Here is a 17,579-nt window from a genome sequence, read left to right as displayed (position 1 = left end):
AAATGTATGTAATTATATATATATAAATATAAAACTAAAATCAAATATATTTATTGAACGTTTAAATTCAAGCAAAAAGCAACTTAAGAATAAACAAATCAAATAAATATTTGTAACTACAACTGATGTAACTTATAAATATTATGGAACAACAACAAAAACAGGAAATTATTCATTTAACTAACAAAACGATCTTGATATATATAGATATATAGTGAGAGACATAGAAGCAAACAAAACATACATACATACATACATAAACATATGTACTATATTTTTCTCGTAAATAATGTAACTATAAAGAACTCCATAAACTATTTAATTTATATTCTTTTAAATATCTTTTTTTTCCTCAACTTTAAGACTCGTCTAGCTCAAGTTTGTAACTTAACAGAATAATACCTACAATTTTGCATACATTTATGAATAAACATAAGACAGATATACAAAATACAAAATACATATTTACATATGCCATAAATAAACAATTTTGCATAAATACAATTTTAAAATAATTAAAAACATAAGAAAACTTTACATACGACATACATTTAAAATTCAAATCATAGCAAAAAGCAAATTTCATATTTTTCTAAAACCGGCTCATACTACAAAGTTTTTGCTCCGATCTAAGATACACACACAACACACACATACACAATTCGCACCACTACAACACTGAAAGAAATAACTATTACTTTAATAGCAGCTAAATCATTTTTAGGATACAAACACTTAAATACAAAAACAACTTTGATTTGTGTGAAGAATAACAAAAATTTATGACATAAATAAAAAGGAAGATTATAATAAATTTTGTATAATTAAACAAGCAACAACAACAAAAATATATTGTTCAGAGTAGTGCTGAAAATTGGCTAGATGGAATATGGAACCAGAGTTTATATAGCTAGAAAAACTTTAGATGTTATATCCGAATTTTTTAGTCCGATTCGATTTTGTTGTTGCGCAAAATAAGTCATAATTTCTTATTTTTAAGCAACACAAAGCGAACTTCAAATCATATTTCTAATGAGCTAAAAAAAAAAAAAAACAAAAAAAAAGTTATATTTTGCATCCTCGTGTACGAACTATGTATGAACCAAGCCCTTGAGCAGCAGTTTTTAAATGTGAAACGAGCAAGTAAACAAAATGGGAAAACTATAAACAAATACTAAAATGACAAACATACTGAAATTGAATCGTTGAATTACAAATTTAATATATATATAAATTATAATTATAATTATAATACAACCGACAAAACCAATACCAAGAAAATAAATGACAAAATAAAAACAGAAACAAAATGTTTGTATGTAAAAGAAACTCAAAATGTTAGATCATCTAAAAATTTAAATAATTAAATAAAAAAAAGAAAACAAAAACAATGAAGCTTTGGGATGCTTTCATTTGCATTGACATATTTTGATTTTTTAATAGAGCACGATGACCACATTGACGTTTTAATGATCTCATTTGTATTGTTATTTATAAATTATTATACCTACATTATTTAATATGTATTAGTTAAATTTATTTATCAGTAGTGCTTACCAACTCTTCCAAACGTTTCTTTGCCTCCACATCGAATCTGCCCAGCTTTAGCCTGTGCAGCTGCTCCGCATAAGAAACTGTCTCCAATTGCAGCTCGTCCACAAAAAGTGTATGGGCTAAACTCGTGTATACTCTGGCTTCATAGATGCCGCCATGCTGCAGTAGATCAGCAATTGCTGCTGTCTCACAGCTCTGCCAAATCTCTTCGCCATTGTAGGGTAACCAACCTATGAGACGCACATCCAGAGCCATGGGCTCGATTTGCTGCCAAGCCAGCGGACAGACAAGTAGCTCTGATAGCTTTGCATGACAGATGACCGTACTCGAATCCAAATATCGAATGCGCACAGTCAAATCACCGCGAACTGGAGGAGCAGCAACAGCTGGCACAAAGGTTACACAGATACGTTCGTAGGAGCTATTTCCCATTCGACGCACACAAATCTGTTGAAGCTCTTCCAGTGTGGGCACAACGCAATGCTCTGGCTTGTCATAGTAAGCGTTTAGTTTCTCTTGCAAATCTGCATACTGCGGCTGAGTAGGCAGCGTGAGCCAGGAACTCTCTCTAGAGGATCTGTGTGCCAGCAGACGACCCGCAAAGTGTGTTGGTGTGCAAATCTGTAAGGGATAATATATTAAAGATCTGTATATAGAAACAAAAGAATATTGATTTGTGAATACAAAAAAAATATATAAAAAAGAAAATAATAATAATTATATTCTGCCATTAAATGCCATCGATAATAAAGAAGATAAGCATAAACCAAAGCTGGTTTCGAAGCTCTTATAAGCAGTATGTGATATCGATATGACCTTATTACAGTTAACCTAATGCACATATTCAATATTTCAACCCTGTGCATCATACCGCATCCTTGGGCAACTCACCTTAAGCAGCTGAAAGCGTATAAGTCCAGCTCTTGGTACAGTCCCACAATTCTTATCTCTAGCTGACAGCATGTGACGATATTGGCAGGTAGGCTTAAGGCAACGTCCATTCAGCAATAACATCGGACAAATGACGCACTGACGCGACACTAGGGTTGCCTCGCGTATTGCTTGCAGCTGCGCATGAGCCGTGCTCAGCTCTTTGGCCACGGGTTGGCCATGTTGTTGCATGAATTCGAGCAATTGCGGCAACATGCGTTGACTTTCCTTGTTTAGCAGAATGAGAGAATGTAATTGCTGCTGTTGCTCTGTGGTGGCTAGGAGCATATTGGGTATTTGATTCTTCAGCACTGCGAAAGACCTTCTAAACTGACTCCAAGTCGCTGGCATGTTGAAATGTATGAGAGACTGCACATTCTCCACGAGCAACTCGGGCGAGTAGGCGCGCAGCAATAAAATTTTGCCCGTTAGCTGAGGGAATAAAATAAATAATATAAGCATATAGGAAAATATAAAATATATATACAATTTTTACCTGTTGCTGCCAGTGCTCCAGACGGTTCATATCCTGGCGACCGCGATGCAACAGGTACGTATCCTTGGGCAATTGCTGCTGCAGCACCTGGAAATCGCTTTCACATGAGCAATAGATTAGCGTGCGCTGCTGTTTAGGAGATGCCAACTTCAAGTACTCCACTAGCTGCTGCAGCTGCTCTGTAAGAGTCTCGCTCAGCTCCACTCTCAGTTGCAATCCGCCATAGACAGCTGCCTCCAGCGGCTCCCTGATCAACACCGAGGGTTGCTTAGCGTGCTGTAAAAGTTCTCTCATCTCAGCAGCTAACCACAGGCTGGAGGTGACCACCAGTTGTGGCGTGCTGCACAGCTTCCATAATTCAAGCTTGAGTGCCTGGAAGCAGCTGCCGCCATAGGCCTGCAATTTGTGCAGCCCATCGAAGACTACAGTCCTGAGGTGAACTCCTTTGAGCAGCTGCTGTGACTGTTCCAGCAATTCAGCAAGCTGTGCCGTAGTCATGATCCACAGACCATTTCGCGTTAACAGCAGCTGTGCTTCATCCACCAAATGCTCGACTTCATAGATCTCCTGCCTGCCGCCAAGCTCGCTCTCAAACTGCCCTCGCAACTCTTGCAAACGTTGACGCGTAGCCACGAGCAGAAGAACGGACTCACTGCTCTTCTCCAGCATTTGACCGAGTGGCTTCACATAGTCATCCAACTTTGCTTTAGCGGCATCAACCAGGACCACCGAAGCTCCTGCAAATATTTGTTTAGCCAGCAAATCTTCGGAGCTGCTAATCATCGGCAGTTGCGCATGGACCAGTCTATAGGTATGATCGTTCATCTGGAAGGCAGGAAACTGCTGCATCAGCTGTCTATCTCATTTATGTGCGTTTTTATTACATATTGTATAATATAAATATTGGATTTAAGAACTATTAAGGTCGCTGAAACCCAATTGTTATATAATCATATACTAATTAGTTCTGTTAAGGCTAAGTCTATATCTGTCGTACGCTAAATAAATCTATTCTAAAATTTTCTTTTTTGACTTGGGCGTCGAAATGGTGCGCAAGGATACTCGTCTCGGCGTCTTCGTGTTGGGCGTGCTCGGCTTTGGCGAGGCAACCAGCGTGGCAGTCGTTGTAGCAGGCGGAGCAGCTGTCGTTTTAGCTGTCGTTGCAACTGGCGTTGTTGTTTCCTTGGCAGGAATCGCTGCCGCCTTGACAGGCGTGTCGTTCACTGGAGTTGCTACCTCCTCTTGTGTGTCCTCGTAGACCAATCGTATATCCTCGGTCCGTTCAGAGGTCACCTCGTTGATAGCTAGTTGCGTAGTTGCTTCCGCCTTTTTGCTGGGCGATTTTTCCTTTGGAAACGGAGTTACACCCTCCATTGCAATCGGCCAGGCATCCATCGCCTCCTCGACGACCACGGGCGCATTCACAACGGGCACATCAATTAGCACCCGTGGCGTACGTCGCACCGCGATGGGCGTGGCATGTTTGGCTGACCCTTGTTGAGGCGTTAGGGTGTTGGTGCTGCTGCTGCCTGGCGTGCGCGGCAGCCTCCGTATCTGAATGGGTGTGGCTGGCCGGGATTTCTTTTCGGGCGACTCGAACTTTTCATCCGAGCTGATGATCTCCTTATCGAGCACTGCCTCAATGGGTTTACCTAGCACAACAATTGCCTGCTTGGCAATGTTCTGCAAAGGCTCGGCATCATCACTGGCTTTTCGCTTCACCGCAATCTCTGTGGGAGCTGCTATGGGCGTGGCTTCTTTAGGTTTTCGACGTATTGCAATTGGTTGGGGCTCCGTCGTCTTGCGAGGCGAACGCCTAAAGGCAATGGGCGTTGGCTTCTCCTCTGTCTTGGTCACAGGCTTGGGACTGCTCGCTAAATTACCTGAGCTACTGCTCTGCAGGGACGAATCATTGTCCGCATCCAAGTCAGTCTCTCCACTCTCATTGCACTCGTCTACTTTATCCATGCCCGGCTGCGTTTCAATGTTATTTGCCTTAGTTTTGTCCTGGAGCGGTCGCCGTTTCGACGATTCATCTGTGGAGGCTTTGCGTAGCTTTTGCTTTTTGATTTTACGATTTCGCTGTGGAAGATTCTCCGATGATTTGGCCGTAGCGCACAGCACTGCGTCCATATCTTCATAGCGCTCGCCCAGTTCGTTTTCGCTGAAGGTCAGCAAGGAACAGAATCCATCGGTGCTGGATACAATCAATATATTGCCATCATTTGACCAGGTCAGATCAGTCAATCGAGTGTAATGAATGTTGGAGACAATGGCAAACGGCACCGCCTGCTGTGTATCGTAGAAGAACACGGAGTTCTTAGTGGCCACCGCGTAGATCATGCGATATGGCAGCGTTATCATCGGCGGGTTCTTTTCCGGATTATAAGGTCGCAGACGGTACAACACGGGTGAGCAACGCACAGCCACGGTGTACTCATTGGGAAAGGGCAACACAAAGGCCGGTTTACTCAGGTCATAGCGGCTGTAGCCATAGGTTGTATGCGTCGGCTTCAACACTCCATCGTAGTCCGTCACTCCTGCTGGCGTGAACAACAGCTTGCCATCGGGTGTGAAGCAGAGGCGTCTGAAAAACGTTTGCAGTGTGCCATCATGATACAAGCGTATACTACGGCCATGCAGCTCATGTCCCTCCCTAACGGGCAGCGTAGATTTGCCTACTCGATGCAAGACCCGTCTCGTATTGACATCGAAAACCCGCAAGTGCCTGTAGAAATTAAGAATTATATATACATTTCTGAATATATTTTATGGTAGACCATCACTCACCTATCTGTGCTCATCGTAGCCAAGTACTGATTGCATGGATCCCAGGCGACGCCCTGCACATATCCCTTGTGGTCGTCTAATATGGCCAGGGATTTTCCCTTGTGCACATCCCATAACATGGCCGTGTTGTCCACCGAGCCGGTGATCAGAAACTGCGAATTTGGCGCCCAGCTCAGATCATAGACATCCTCTCGATGGCCACGCAACACTTTCAAGGTCAGCCAAACTTCACGATCCTGTTCAGAATTTCCATCCGCATCCACAATGTTTACGACTTCGTGCTCTGCTTTCTGTTTCCAGATGAATACAACGCTTTCATCGTCGCCCGATGCGAGAAGTTCGCCGTTGGGTGACCAGCGCACCACGTTAACTGCACGCTGATGCCTCGCCAAATCCGCTGCCAATTCAAGTTCAACGTCCGCGACTTCGTCCTCTTTACTTTGGTTTACGTACCAAATGAGAACGTGAGCATCGGTGCCACCCGAGGCGAGTCGGCATGTTGTGGGTGCAGTTAATCCCTGACTATTTGACTGTATATCTACACTTAGCACGGGATCACGATTGTGCCAAGAGATTTCGGGTATTTTGCACTTCATTCTTATTTATTTAATAAACTTACTTAGTTTTAATTGTATTGCTGTGAATGCTGAATTCTTCCCGCCCAAAACAGCGATGTGCACTAATACAAAAACATTGTTGCATTGTTTGTTACCACTCACTAATCGATAAATAAATCGAAGCAGAGCTATGCCTTCATCGAAACGATATATCGCATGGAATGGCAGCCAACTTAATGTTTTTCGAAGTCGAATAACAAATCAGCTGCTAAAATGGTAAACAAATGCCGCATTTTCTTGAATTTATTGATAATTTTAATATTTTCCAGTCTGTTACCCTGCACACCGACGTAGGCGACATTAAGATTGAGCTCTTTTGTGAAGCATGCCCCAAAGCCTGTGAGAATTTCCTCGCCCTCTGTGCGAGTGACTACTACAGCGGCTGCTGCTTCATAAGGAACATCAAGGGTTTCATTGTGCAAACCGGCGATCCAACAAACACTGGGAAAAATGGACAGTCCATATGGGGTACCAAATTTGATGACGAGTTTAAGGAAACTTTAAAGGTATATATACCAAATATATGTACTATAAATGCTATAGGCTCTTTCTGTATTGCAGCACACGGATAGGGGAATGGTCTCAATGGCAAATAATGGACCCAATGCGAATGCCAGCCAGTTTTTCATTACGTACGCTGCGCAGCCCAACCTAGATTTAAAGTATACGCTATTTGGACGTGTTATCGATGGCTTCGACGCACTCGACGAACTGGAAAAACTACCCGTCAATCCAAAAAACTATCGTCCACATGTGGATAAGAAAATCAATGGAGTAACCATCCATGCCAATCCGCTTGCAGCGTGATAAATACGGAAATGGATTCCACTAGGCTTATATATATAAATATATATATTTTTTAACTAGCATTAAGTTACAATGATCATGTTCTTTTCATTCATTTACAAACTAATTAATTGAGAAACAGCAAATTGTGCAAAAGCTGCTAAAACTAAAACTTATAAATCAGCCACGTTGTCACACAAATCGATCAGTTAATTGTTTACATATATATATGATTGCATTGCTTATTTCGCGTGAATTTTGATTTAAAAGGGTTTTTTATAATTTGTTTCGGAACACTTTTGCGCTTAAATTGAAAACTTATAATAGACAATATGCTTGATGATTGGTAAAACAAGTAACTAGAGAAGTAAAAACAAATGCTAACAAGAATCTCGCAAGAGTTTCACTACAAATAGGACTAATCATTATTTAGAGACGCCATTAGTGATGGACTTGGCTGGCTTCGGATGATCCTTCATGTGCTGCTCGAACATGCTGCGAATGTCGGCCAAAGCCTGGCAAATATTCTTTGCGAACCGGTGCACATCCTGCAATTAAATCATTATTAGTTTTTTTTGCTTCAATATATTATAGTCAATCATACACACCGTTTGTGGACACGTGTTCTTTGCTGAGATATGGAAGAATATTAAATTTTCGCCGGCTATGATATAGGAGACACCATAGCCATCATCGGCGACGGGTCCAAAGCCACCGCCGGCGCTGATGCAATTTGGATGCTTCTTCAAATCCATCTTGGGCGTCTGGCCATGGGGCGTTTGACTAGTGGACAGGCGCCAGGGTTCACTGAGCACCTCGTTGAGGAAGGGTGAATCCACTTCCAGGTATTTTGAGACAACATACAAGCAGAACAGATGGCGATCAATACCATTTCCGCACATGGCATCCTGATAAGCCAGCTGATGGCGCTCGCACGCTTTCTTTAGCAGCTCCACGCGCTCATCGTTCTGTAAGAGATGCAAATAGATATAATATAAGCGATATATAACTTGGCATTGAGCAAATACCGTTGTACTTGGATTCTCCATGGCCTTGACCCACGCGCTTGATTCTATGGTGCAAGGTCGCACAGTTTCAGTGCGTCCCTCGCGGAACAGACGCGTCATGGACGCCTCATAGGTCAGCGAGAAGCGTCCCGCATCCCGATAGTAGGCCAACTGCAGGGCCATTTGTATGAAGGCATCCGGCGAGAGACGGCACTTCTTCATGAAGCCCTTGCCGTACTCCTGGTGCACCAGAATGCGCAGATCGACCTCATTGCACAGCTTCGTGGCACAGATGGTGGCCTCTTCAATCTGTGGCAGGCATGCTTTCAAGTCCCAATGCAGACGCGTGGGCGTGGGCGGTGTGAACTCTGGAATGCCCTTCGTATTGCCTGTCTCATCATATCTAATAAGGTTTATAAATAGATGTAAATGGTATTAGTAAAGCATTTTGTTAGGTTATTGGTTAGATATCAAACATGGTTAAATAAACTCATACAAATTAGTCAGCCTAAGTGTAGGGTTATTCAATAGATCATAGAAAACAACTCGTCTGGCATGTCTTGAATCCATTTTGAGTTATTTTATTAATTGGATTAATAGGCTTTTCTTGTGTTTTAATTAAGCATTACCCTTCAATATCATCACCAAATATATATTCCCATAGATGTCCCATAACCGGTGCGTCCGCCCTATAAAAAATTCATAAATTCAATTGATTAAGCCACAACCAAGGTTAAAATGCAATCAATGATAATTAATTGACTAAAGTTAGGAATAGGTTATATAATATATTATATATGCTTATCTATTTATATACATATGTATATTTGCATCTATATAATATATACAACTGCCAACCGACACCAGCTAATGCTGTATATACAGTATAGATATATATGTCGGTGCATTTACCCATCGCTTTCCAAATCATCAATGATCAGATTCTCCCACATGTGTGAGGCGATCGCAGCGTCAGACCTTTTTACACAATATTTATCAATTTATAATAATTAAAAAATACAAAATACATTTATCTTCAGCAAGCCGAAGTTAATCAATTTCAAGGCTGTTTTCAATATAAATAATAATAACCAAACAGTTTATTGTCCTAGAAATGAATCTACCAAAAGGCATATATCATTATTAGCCATATCTCATTTTTAAAAAACTCGCTAAATATCTTAAACCAAGCAGCTGTAATAAATAAACTGAATAAGAAATATAAATACAAATAAATAAAATACAATATTACAGTAATCAGATCCGCCCAGTTTTGACGTATGTCTTTAAAGATTCTACTAAGTTGGAGACTCTAATTCTAATGTAAGCCAACAGACAAACAATGGAACGGACTTATGCATGCGCTGCATATACATAACTAGAAACTATACTGATAGTGATAGTCTTATGATGATCCTAATCAATCCCAATCCTTACCAAGTATGTTCAGCATTGAAGCCGACGCGTCCATTAGTGCCCACGCAGACGGTGAAGCTCTTGTCAAACCAACGATTGTAGCCGTTGCCATGTAGCAGCTTCTTGCCGAATGAGTCCAGCAATTCGGGACGCTTGAGATCAAACTCGAACGGTTCATCGTCCAGGGACAGCACAAAGGCAGCCGATTCAATGGTACGCAGCGCAATGTGGTTGGTTCCGTACGAGAAGTATGTATTGCGTGTCTCGGCCCACTTGGAGCGATTCCAGGCCGTCAGAGCAGCCAAATGCTCCTCACCCTCCAAGGGAGTGGCCTTAGAATCGAGTATTTCCTGGATTTGACTGTGGATGTACCATTGCAGCTATGGTGAGCATTAACTAATACGCCATAGAGGTCAATTACACTTACAGTTGCAGCTCACAGGGGCGCAGAGTGCGTCCCTTATAGTAGATGAGCATCTTGTAGTAGCAGCCCTTGTGCAGCACCACAATGTGATTGGAATCGCGGTAGTGAACGATGCGATCCGTTTCCAGACCAGGCACGCGTACCGTGTTGAATGTGCGCTCATATTGCCACGAGCAGAGCGGTATCATGCCCTGCACCATGATGGGCTGCAGCTCCTGACGCTCGATCAGACGCCTGAAGTTGAGCAGCAGCGAGATGACATTGGCAGCACGAGCCGCCTGATTGTTGGTGAGATTCATGAAGATGGCATCGGTGCCATAGAAATTGCTGTTCACACACAATGGACTGCGACCGCGCAGGTAAACGTATTCCTCCCACCAATCCGAAACATAGTTCGTGGACGTCCAGCTCTTCAGCAGCAGATATCGTTGCAGTTTCTTACCAATTGTATTCTCGAACTCGTTGGCCAATGCCGTCATACGCTCATAGTTCTCATCATCCAGCAGAGGGCGCACGGAGCGCAAATAACGTTTCATCGTATCGTGCACCGACGGCAGCGGTAGGCGTGGCAGCGAGCCCTGGAAACTGTAGAGGCCCGGCTTATTCCAACTGGAGAGCACACGCACCACAGCCACCCAGAGCATGGTGGGTATGGACACACGGCTGCCCGGCGCTCTCGACTCGTACATCCAGCCCTTGTACATGAGCAGCAGCTTGAGCGTGTAGCGCATCGTAAAGCATATGGAGAGCCACACGGTAAGCGCGGTCAGAAAGCAGGCAGTGATCTGCCAGTTGATCGTGTTGCTGGGCAAATAGACGAGGATTTTGTTGGTCAGGTTGAAGGGCGCCTGATAGCCGGCAAAATGCAGGCCCAGCGCAATGGCCGTGATTAGCCAGAGGCTTTGTATGTGAGCCGGATAAACACCGTTCCGTATGCCATTCTATATAGATATACATATATTACATTTATTTTCTGTAGACTTTCTTATTGATTCTAGTTAATCTTACCCTGGCACGCGCTATGCGCTTCTTCCAGGAGCGCACGCCCGAGGCAAAGACGAGATTGAGCACCTCGTGGTCATAGTTGATGTCGAAGCCCTCGTGCGTGATCGCAAACGAGAAGGCGACGGCCGAATGGGCTTCAGCCATACCTGCTGATGGTCTCTAGCGAATGGCGCTGCAATTACACCAAGATATATACATACATATATAAATATGGATTAGATTAGATAGCGCAGAGTGTTAATCATAAAACGTATTGATTGTACCTATTTGTTTTTAAACGCCAGCATTATCGACTACATTATTATTTAGTTATTAACTCTGCTCACGGATTTGGGCAGCTAGTTTATTGCCTGCTTTCGGAGTTAATTAATTAAACTGATAAATGGGGTTAATCTACTGAATCGTCAGCACTCTTTATATATGAATCAGTTTATATTTATTTAATTGCTGGATATATATACTAACATCGTTGAGCTGTAGTTGATCATTAACTGTTTGCGACTGACGAAGCTAATAACAATTCGCTGAGTAATACATTTTTGTTTTATGGAGCCAATGACTTTTTTAAGCCTGAGATTTGCATAGAACGGCGATTTTTAATAGCTAATAATAAAAATGAGTAGAGGAAGTTGGGAAGTCAATCACATCTAACTCCAACAATTGGATATTTAATGGATGAGACACATTTGCAGGCAAGTAAGAAGACGTGAGTATAAAAGAAAGACTAAGAAACCAGATGCGTGGGATTTACGTAGAAGAGCGCTAGAAATGAAATGAAAATAATTACATCCTACTCTAATGATGAGTAAAGAAAATGATAATGGATCCCTGAGATTTTAATAGATTAGAAGAAAAATTATCAAGGGAAGTTATTAAGATATTTACATTTTGCTCTAATGCCTTGAAGACAAGAGAAAGGTTGACAGAGGAAGGCAAAGAAAATGGCACAAAAAAAACGTAAGATAAATGTTGACATAAGGAATTAAGAGCCTAGTAAAAGTTTTATTTCAGTTGCATCTCACATAAGACAAATAGAAAATGGCAGAGAAATACGATACAGATGTGAGCATAGGAAATTAAAAGAGTAATAAAAGCTTTATTTGAGTTGCCACTGGAACAAATTTAATAGCTTTGATTCTCTTTTGAAACTATTTCTATTATGTGATTCTATTTAGATAGGCTTATGCATATTGCATGATCGCTACGCTTCACCAAGTCAATGACCACAAATTAAACAACATATCTGATTTTGTTTACTTTTTTCAAGTCGCTTCTAAAATATTTACTACGATTTGTTACTGTAGCATAGCAAATCTCATCGATCTAGGGTACGTAAATAGTTAAATGCAACGCAGCTTCGTCGCAGTTGTTCGCCTCTGAATGCTGCACTTTGATACTGCACAGGGCTCAGGCAAGTGTTGTGCGATCCTCGCTCATTCTTTATTAATTATAGGCTGCGGGCAGCAGCAGTAGTACTAGCAATTACGATGTCATAACAAATGTTGATTGACGTCACGAACAGCCAAGCTAGCGATAACCCCCCACATGCACACAAGACGGCCTCAGAGAAAAAAAAAAAAACAAAAAAAAAAAAGAGTCTGTGGCGCATTGAGCGAGCAGGCGCGTAATCATTAGCTATTGATTGTTTCGTTGTCTAAATGTCTGTCTATAAGTCTGCTGAGCACATCCATTGGCACTTGATTGAAGCAATAAATGAAAAACCGCAATCACATTTTGTTCTAGAAGAGGACTTGATTTATCAAGTGCTTTTTATTTGCATTGTTTGTGTGCATACTAATTGCTTATGGAAAAATATTTGATTGTGAGACTTATAAGGCAACTTCAGGCGTATCTGATAAGTCATTAAGTTTATGAGTTGCTTGCGCATATTAACTGGCAAACTGAAAAAGTTGTTTTCTGTCTAAGCGTAAACCTTGACTTGAACTCAACACAAAGAGCGGACCGCAGCTGAAGGCCAATGCATGCAGCACGAACAATAACAATAACAAGCCACAACAGCAAAACAACGATCCCACACTCACTCACACACACACACACACATATGTATACACATTCACACACTATTATTTATATGACCCACTTTTGATTAGGCGTCTGCGTGCTGCTACGTATGCGTATGCGTATTATTTCTACTAGGCGATCGCTACCGGCTTTTGCATATTTATGTCAGCACATAATATATGGATACACTTCAGCAAACTTGTTGTTGTTTATGAAACCGAGGGACACACACTGCCAAGTCAGATATATAAATGTCTTGCCGCTGTTAATTTTAACTGTTTAATTTATTTTGCGCTGGTCACGAAGGTACAAAGTCCACTTTTTCAATTTTGTTTGTCTTGCGCTGTTTGCCATTTTATTTCTTTACTTGCAATCTTTTTTTTATTTATTATTATTTTCATTTTGAGTAGACTCTCTGTAAAGCGCTTTTTTATATAATCAAGAAAACTCAAACTATAAAAAAAATCTCAAAGTGCGCTGATAAGAGTTCTGTGTCGTGTCCATGTGGGGACTCTTATCAGACAGTTGAAACACACATACACACACTCGAAAGGGCGAGAATATATACATACATGTATGCAACGTCATTGTAGACATTCTTAAAATAAAAACAGAGAACAAAATCGAAGACTGCAACGTAAGCCGCGAGAAAATGCAATGAAATGCAGAAATTCATTTGGGCTTTTGTTTTTCTTGTGTTTTTTGCATTTTTGTGACCTTCAATTCGTCGAGGTGAAAAAAAGAAAAACATTTATTCAGAAACAAACCTTTATGTGTATTGTTGTTGTTTGTAATATAAATTAGCAAACGGTTTAATTCAATTACATCAACTAATTACACTTTTCTCTTGAATGGCAAGAGTGAATTACGTGGATAGTTTTTGAGTGTTCGGTTTTCAGATACTTTTCGAGCGTCACGAAAATGGAGAAGATGAACAAATCAACTTGATCGCTTGAGCGCAGAGCGTCAACTGATTCAACTGCGTGGCGAGCGCTGCGCATGGGGTCTCGAAAAAGCAAACAATCGTCGCCGGCATTCACAGATACACTCACAGCTACAGCTACAGCTACAGCTACAGATACAGATACAGATACATATACATCTATAGCAACAGATACAGATATAGCTAGACTGGCATATAAGACATTGCTAGAGTTTGTCTCTGCTGCGTCACAGCGAAGAAAAAGAAAAACATTTATGAACGTGGGAAGTGTGCAGCCTGTCGATACTCTGTACTTAGCACCGAGATGATCATCCATATATTTTTAATAAGTATAAACATATTTTTGTATAAACATTACACCTGAAATATAATCGAATACCATAAAGTATTATTACAACTATTTAATTTAATATAAATATATTACAAAATAAAACATTTTTATATTCTTAGTCATTTTGTAACAAATTAACATATTGTCGAAGTCAAAATACCTGTGCTTAAAATTCTATAATGAGCCCTTAATGAATTAATTATCTAGTCCAAACAATCAATTTTATACTATTGTACTATTGGACTTCTATTCTAACGTGAATTCTTAAAGAACTAATACCCTTTTGTGAATTAATCACAGGGTATGAAAAGGGGGGCTCGCAGCGCTCAGGAGAACGTCTGAGAGACACTTAAACAAACCGGCGAAACGATACAAATTTATCAATAACTTTACATAGTATATACACAGATGCCTCCAATATACATATGTATATACTATATATGCATGTTATGTGCGTATATAGAAATATATAGAGATCTGTAATGCCCTTTGCATTTCAATCTCATGGCAAGCACACACGCCTACTTCTGCAACTGGGAATCTACAAAATACATTTAAATACACTCGTACATATTTTTATATGTAAATATCTATATGTATGTGTATGTGTGTGTGTGTTGTTCAACTATAAATAAAATATATAAAATAGCACTGACTGCTGCGGGTTTATGGAATAGCGCGAGAACTGAAATGTGGCTTGTTTGTGCCGGGTTTGTCGAGCTAGCCGGGAAATTATTGCGACACATACAAATATAAAACATTTATCACACTAACTGATTGAAATGCTACAACTAATACATGATGTTGAGCTTATTTTTAGTATATTTGCACTTTGAACTGTCGCCCGATAGCATAGACGTGCAGTGGAATATATGCATATACATATATTTATCTATATGCATATATTTATTATTCCGAAAGCAAAACGTTTCCAAGGCAGACAGGTAGAGCATCAATACAAATGTATTGTTATACCCTATACCCTAGGCTAGGGTATAATATAGATGTACATATTTTTCTAATAGGCCACAGGATGATTTATATTTCTTAATAATTACCTATGATATATCACCTTGCATGAATTGATATCGAATTCCCTAATGCCCCTATATATATTTCAGTTATTGATCTACCATTAGATACAAACTGAAACGACTTAAATAGATCTATATATTTTGGAAACTGTCAAGTTCTAAATCAAATAAATGCAAACATTTACTTAACTATGACAGGGTATTCAATCATTGTCAATTGTTAATCTAACTATCCTATAATACTAACAGAATAGTAAACAATTCAATTAACGCTTTCCAATTGAAGAGTTTTGCTTTTTCATAGACACACACCCATATTTATATTATCTAGAGAAATATAAGCCTTTCGCCCTTGAGGTTTCGTTTTTCTGAACTGTAACTGAAGAAACCTACACAGATAGGGGATTTCTTGCTATGTTTATCAATAGTTGAGCTTATCAATAGTTTGCTTATATAAGAGAGTTCGGCTCTGCTATAGGCCCCTTTTTGTGATCTGATCTTTTGACAATAAAAATAGTTTTTTAAAAGGTAGCGATAAGATATTACTTTCCCCCTAGGTGTGTTTTTTTATTGCATTAGCAGCCTGTCTAAAGTTCAATTGAATTTTTGTTGTCTTGCAAATTTAGCAAGTGCCATAAACTAGAACGCAATAAACGTGAAGATAAGCGGCGGCACGCAATTTGATATGCCTACTTCTAAGATATTGCCAAAGGTGTCCTACGAAATCAACTTCAACAACAATGTGACGCACTGGAGTCTAGTTAGAACTTCGTCGCAGACAACAAAAGCAGGTTATCAGGCCGAATTTAGCCTTATCAAAAATTCGTGGGAGCCAATGATAATGATAAATTATTTTAAGTTGCGCCCCAAGTTATTGAACGATAAAGGGAAATATTGCAAATTATAGGGGATTTTTATAGTTCAACCTTGACTGAACGTAAACATGTTAAAGTCTTATAATTGGCACATGCCGCAGCACAGCCACAGCCACATAAAAAACGATTGAGCTTGGACTTTGAACTGTGAGCACAACTTAAAATGCGAAGCGAGAGAACCGCGTCAGACACTGAGGGGAGTGAACCCGTTAAGCCAATTTCGAGCTCGAATCTGCCACGCTTTCGTATATCATTCACAAGTGGTTGCTGGAGTGAGTCCAAAGCGTAAACAGGCGTAAATAACGAATTACAATAAATACAAAACAATTGTTGCTAAATGTTAAATGTGCAAAAAAAATTAAATACAAACTAATTAAACTTTGATAGAATAACAATTGGTTTTGAGTATTGTGCATGATATTTACTACAGGTCTAGCCACTTGTTGTTGTATTTTCAATCAGCCTACTGAGCTCTGCACACGCACACATACAACAGCACCTGCTTGCATTCCAGTTTGCGTGTGTATGTGCGGTTGTTTTCTATGTGTGTATGTGTGCATTTTACAGATGTTTACAATGCTTTGCTTGAGACTGTGTCGCTCGCCGAGCTTTCGCGCTCACCCACTCAACTGAGAGCGAGACGGATATGCGGTTTTTGGACTTTGAACCTGGTTTGGCGTACAAATCAGCAAATAAAATTCAAATAAACAAGAAAACAAATATCAACAGAAACAACAAGTTTTGTAATAATTGTTATTATATTTGCGCCTATCTATCTCTCTCTCTCTTCCTCACTCACTCTGTTTTTCACAACAAGTTTCCAAGCGGCTGCGCATATGAGCGGAAAATAGAAAAGAGGGGCTTGCTTGTGACCCAAATTACAGAAACAGGTTGAAGCTGTTGTATTTGTTGTTATTATTGCTGGTATTAAGCAATGCAGCTAAGAGTGGGTTGCTAGGCCAAAACATAATTTTCACGTTAGCAGCCAAGTCAAAGGTGAATGCACGGCGCCTGCGTGAGACGAGACGTCTTTTGTTTTCGTTTTATTATGTATACATACATGTGTGTACATACAAACACTAGAGCATAAATAATCCTTTACTTACATATGTATGTATGTATTGAAAAAAAACTCGTTTCAGTAGCTGGTTAAATATACGCGCTTAATCCAATTGCGCTTAAAAGTAAAGCGGAACGAAAAAAACACAAGACGCAAACACAAACATAAAAGTAAAATGTCGGCAACGGCAAAGACGCGCGCGCAATGTTGCAACCGAGCCAACGACAAGAAAGAGACTGAGAAGCCAACGGAACTCTCCAATTGAGAGCTGTAAATGGTGCGAAGCAGA

At 40.3% G+C, this 17,579-nt stretch overlaps 4 protein-coding genes across 6 annotated transcripts; 1 reads left to right on the top strand and 3 right to left on the bottom strand.

Moving 5' to 3' along the window:
* Positions 1-1,508: 1,508 nt before the first annotated feature.
* On the bottom strand, positions 1,509-3,829 carry LOC108652716 (putative ATP-dependent RNA helicase BoYb). Its single transcript, XM_018102910.2, has 3 exons — positions 2,981-3,829; positions 2,446-2,916; positions 1,509-2,175 (listed from the first exon to the last, which is right to left on the bottom strand). The coding sequence occupies exons 1-3, from the start codon at positions 3,827-3,829 to the stop codon at positions 1,537-1,539; spliced, it is 1,959 nt and encodes a 652-aa protein (XP_017958399.2). The 3' UTR covers positions 1,509-1,536.
* A 6-nt stretch (positions 3,830-3,835) lies between these two features.
* Caf1-105 (chromatin assembly factor 1, p105 subunit) lies at positions 3,836-6,485 on the bottom strand. The gene is made up of 2 exons (XM_018103805.3): positions 5,771-6,485; positions 3,836-5,708 (listed from the first exon to the last, which is right to left on the bottom strand). The coding sequence occupies exons 1-2, from the start codon at positions 6,364-6,366 to the stop codon at positions 3,989-3,991; spliced, it is 2,316 nt and encodes a 771-aa protein (XP_017959294.1). The 5' UTR covers positions 6,367-6,485; the 3' UTR covers positions 3,836-3,988.
* A 13-nt stretch (positions 6,486-6,498) lies between these two features.
* Positions 6,499-7,372, top strand: LOC108653376 (peptidyl-prolyl cis-trans isomerase-like 3). The gene is made up of 3 exons (XM_018103812.3): positions 6,499-6,603; positions 6,657-6,893; positions 6,949-7,372. Exons 1-3 carry the CDS (start codon positions 6,601-6,603, stop codon positions 7,192-7,194), a joined length of 486 nt encoding a protein of 161 aa, XP_017959301.1. The 5' UTR covers positions 6,499-6,600; the 3' UTR covers positions 7,195-7,372.
* whd (carnitine O-palmitoyltransferase whd) lies at positions 7,222-17,542 on the bottom strand. 3 transcript variants are annotated; one of them, XM_018103802.3, is made up of 8 exons: positions 17,337-17,542; positions 11,029-11,197; positions 10,024-10,961; positions 9,618-9,956; positions 9,093-9,158; positions 8,202-8,583; positions 7,782-8,141; positions 7,222-7,721 (listed from the first exon to the last, which is right to left on the bottom strand). In XM_018103802.3, the coding sequence occupies exons 2-8, from the start codon at positions 11,167-11,169 to the stop codon at positions 7,599-7,601; spliced, it is 2,349 nt and encodes a 782-aa protein (XP_017959291.1). In that variant the 5' UTR covers positions 11,170-11,197; positions 17,337-17,542; the 3' UTR covers positions 7,222-7,598. The 3 variants fall into 3 exon arrangements, with proteins under 3 accessions (XP_017959291.1, XP_017959292.1, XP_089117435.1); XM_018103803.3 differs by lacking the exon at positions 17,337-17,542 and adding an exon at positions 13,815-14,028; XM_089261309.1 differs by lacking the exons at positions 9,093-9,158; positions 17,337-17,542 and adding exons at positions 8,810-8,869; positions 13,815-14,027.
* Positions 17,543-17,579: the final 37 nt, after the last annotated feature.

This window comes from Drosophila navojoa, chromosome 5 (assembly GCF_054131105.1).
Source record: "Drosophila navojoa isolate 15081-1374.11 chromosome 5, UAZ_NAV_1.0, whole genome shotgun sequence".
Lineage (NCBI taxonomy): Eukaryota > Metazoa > Arthropoda > Insecta > Diptera > Drosophilidae > Drosophila > Drosophila navojoa.
Note: the sequence above shows the minus strand (reverse complement) of the source record. Positions and strands in the feature narration are given on the sequence as shown.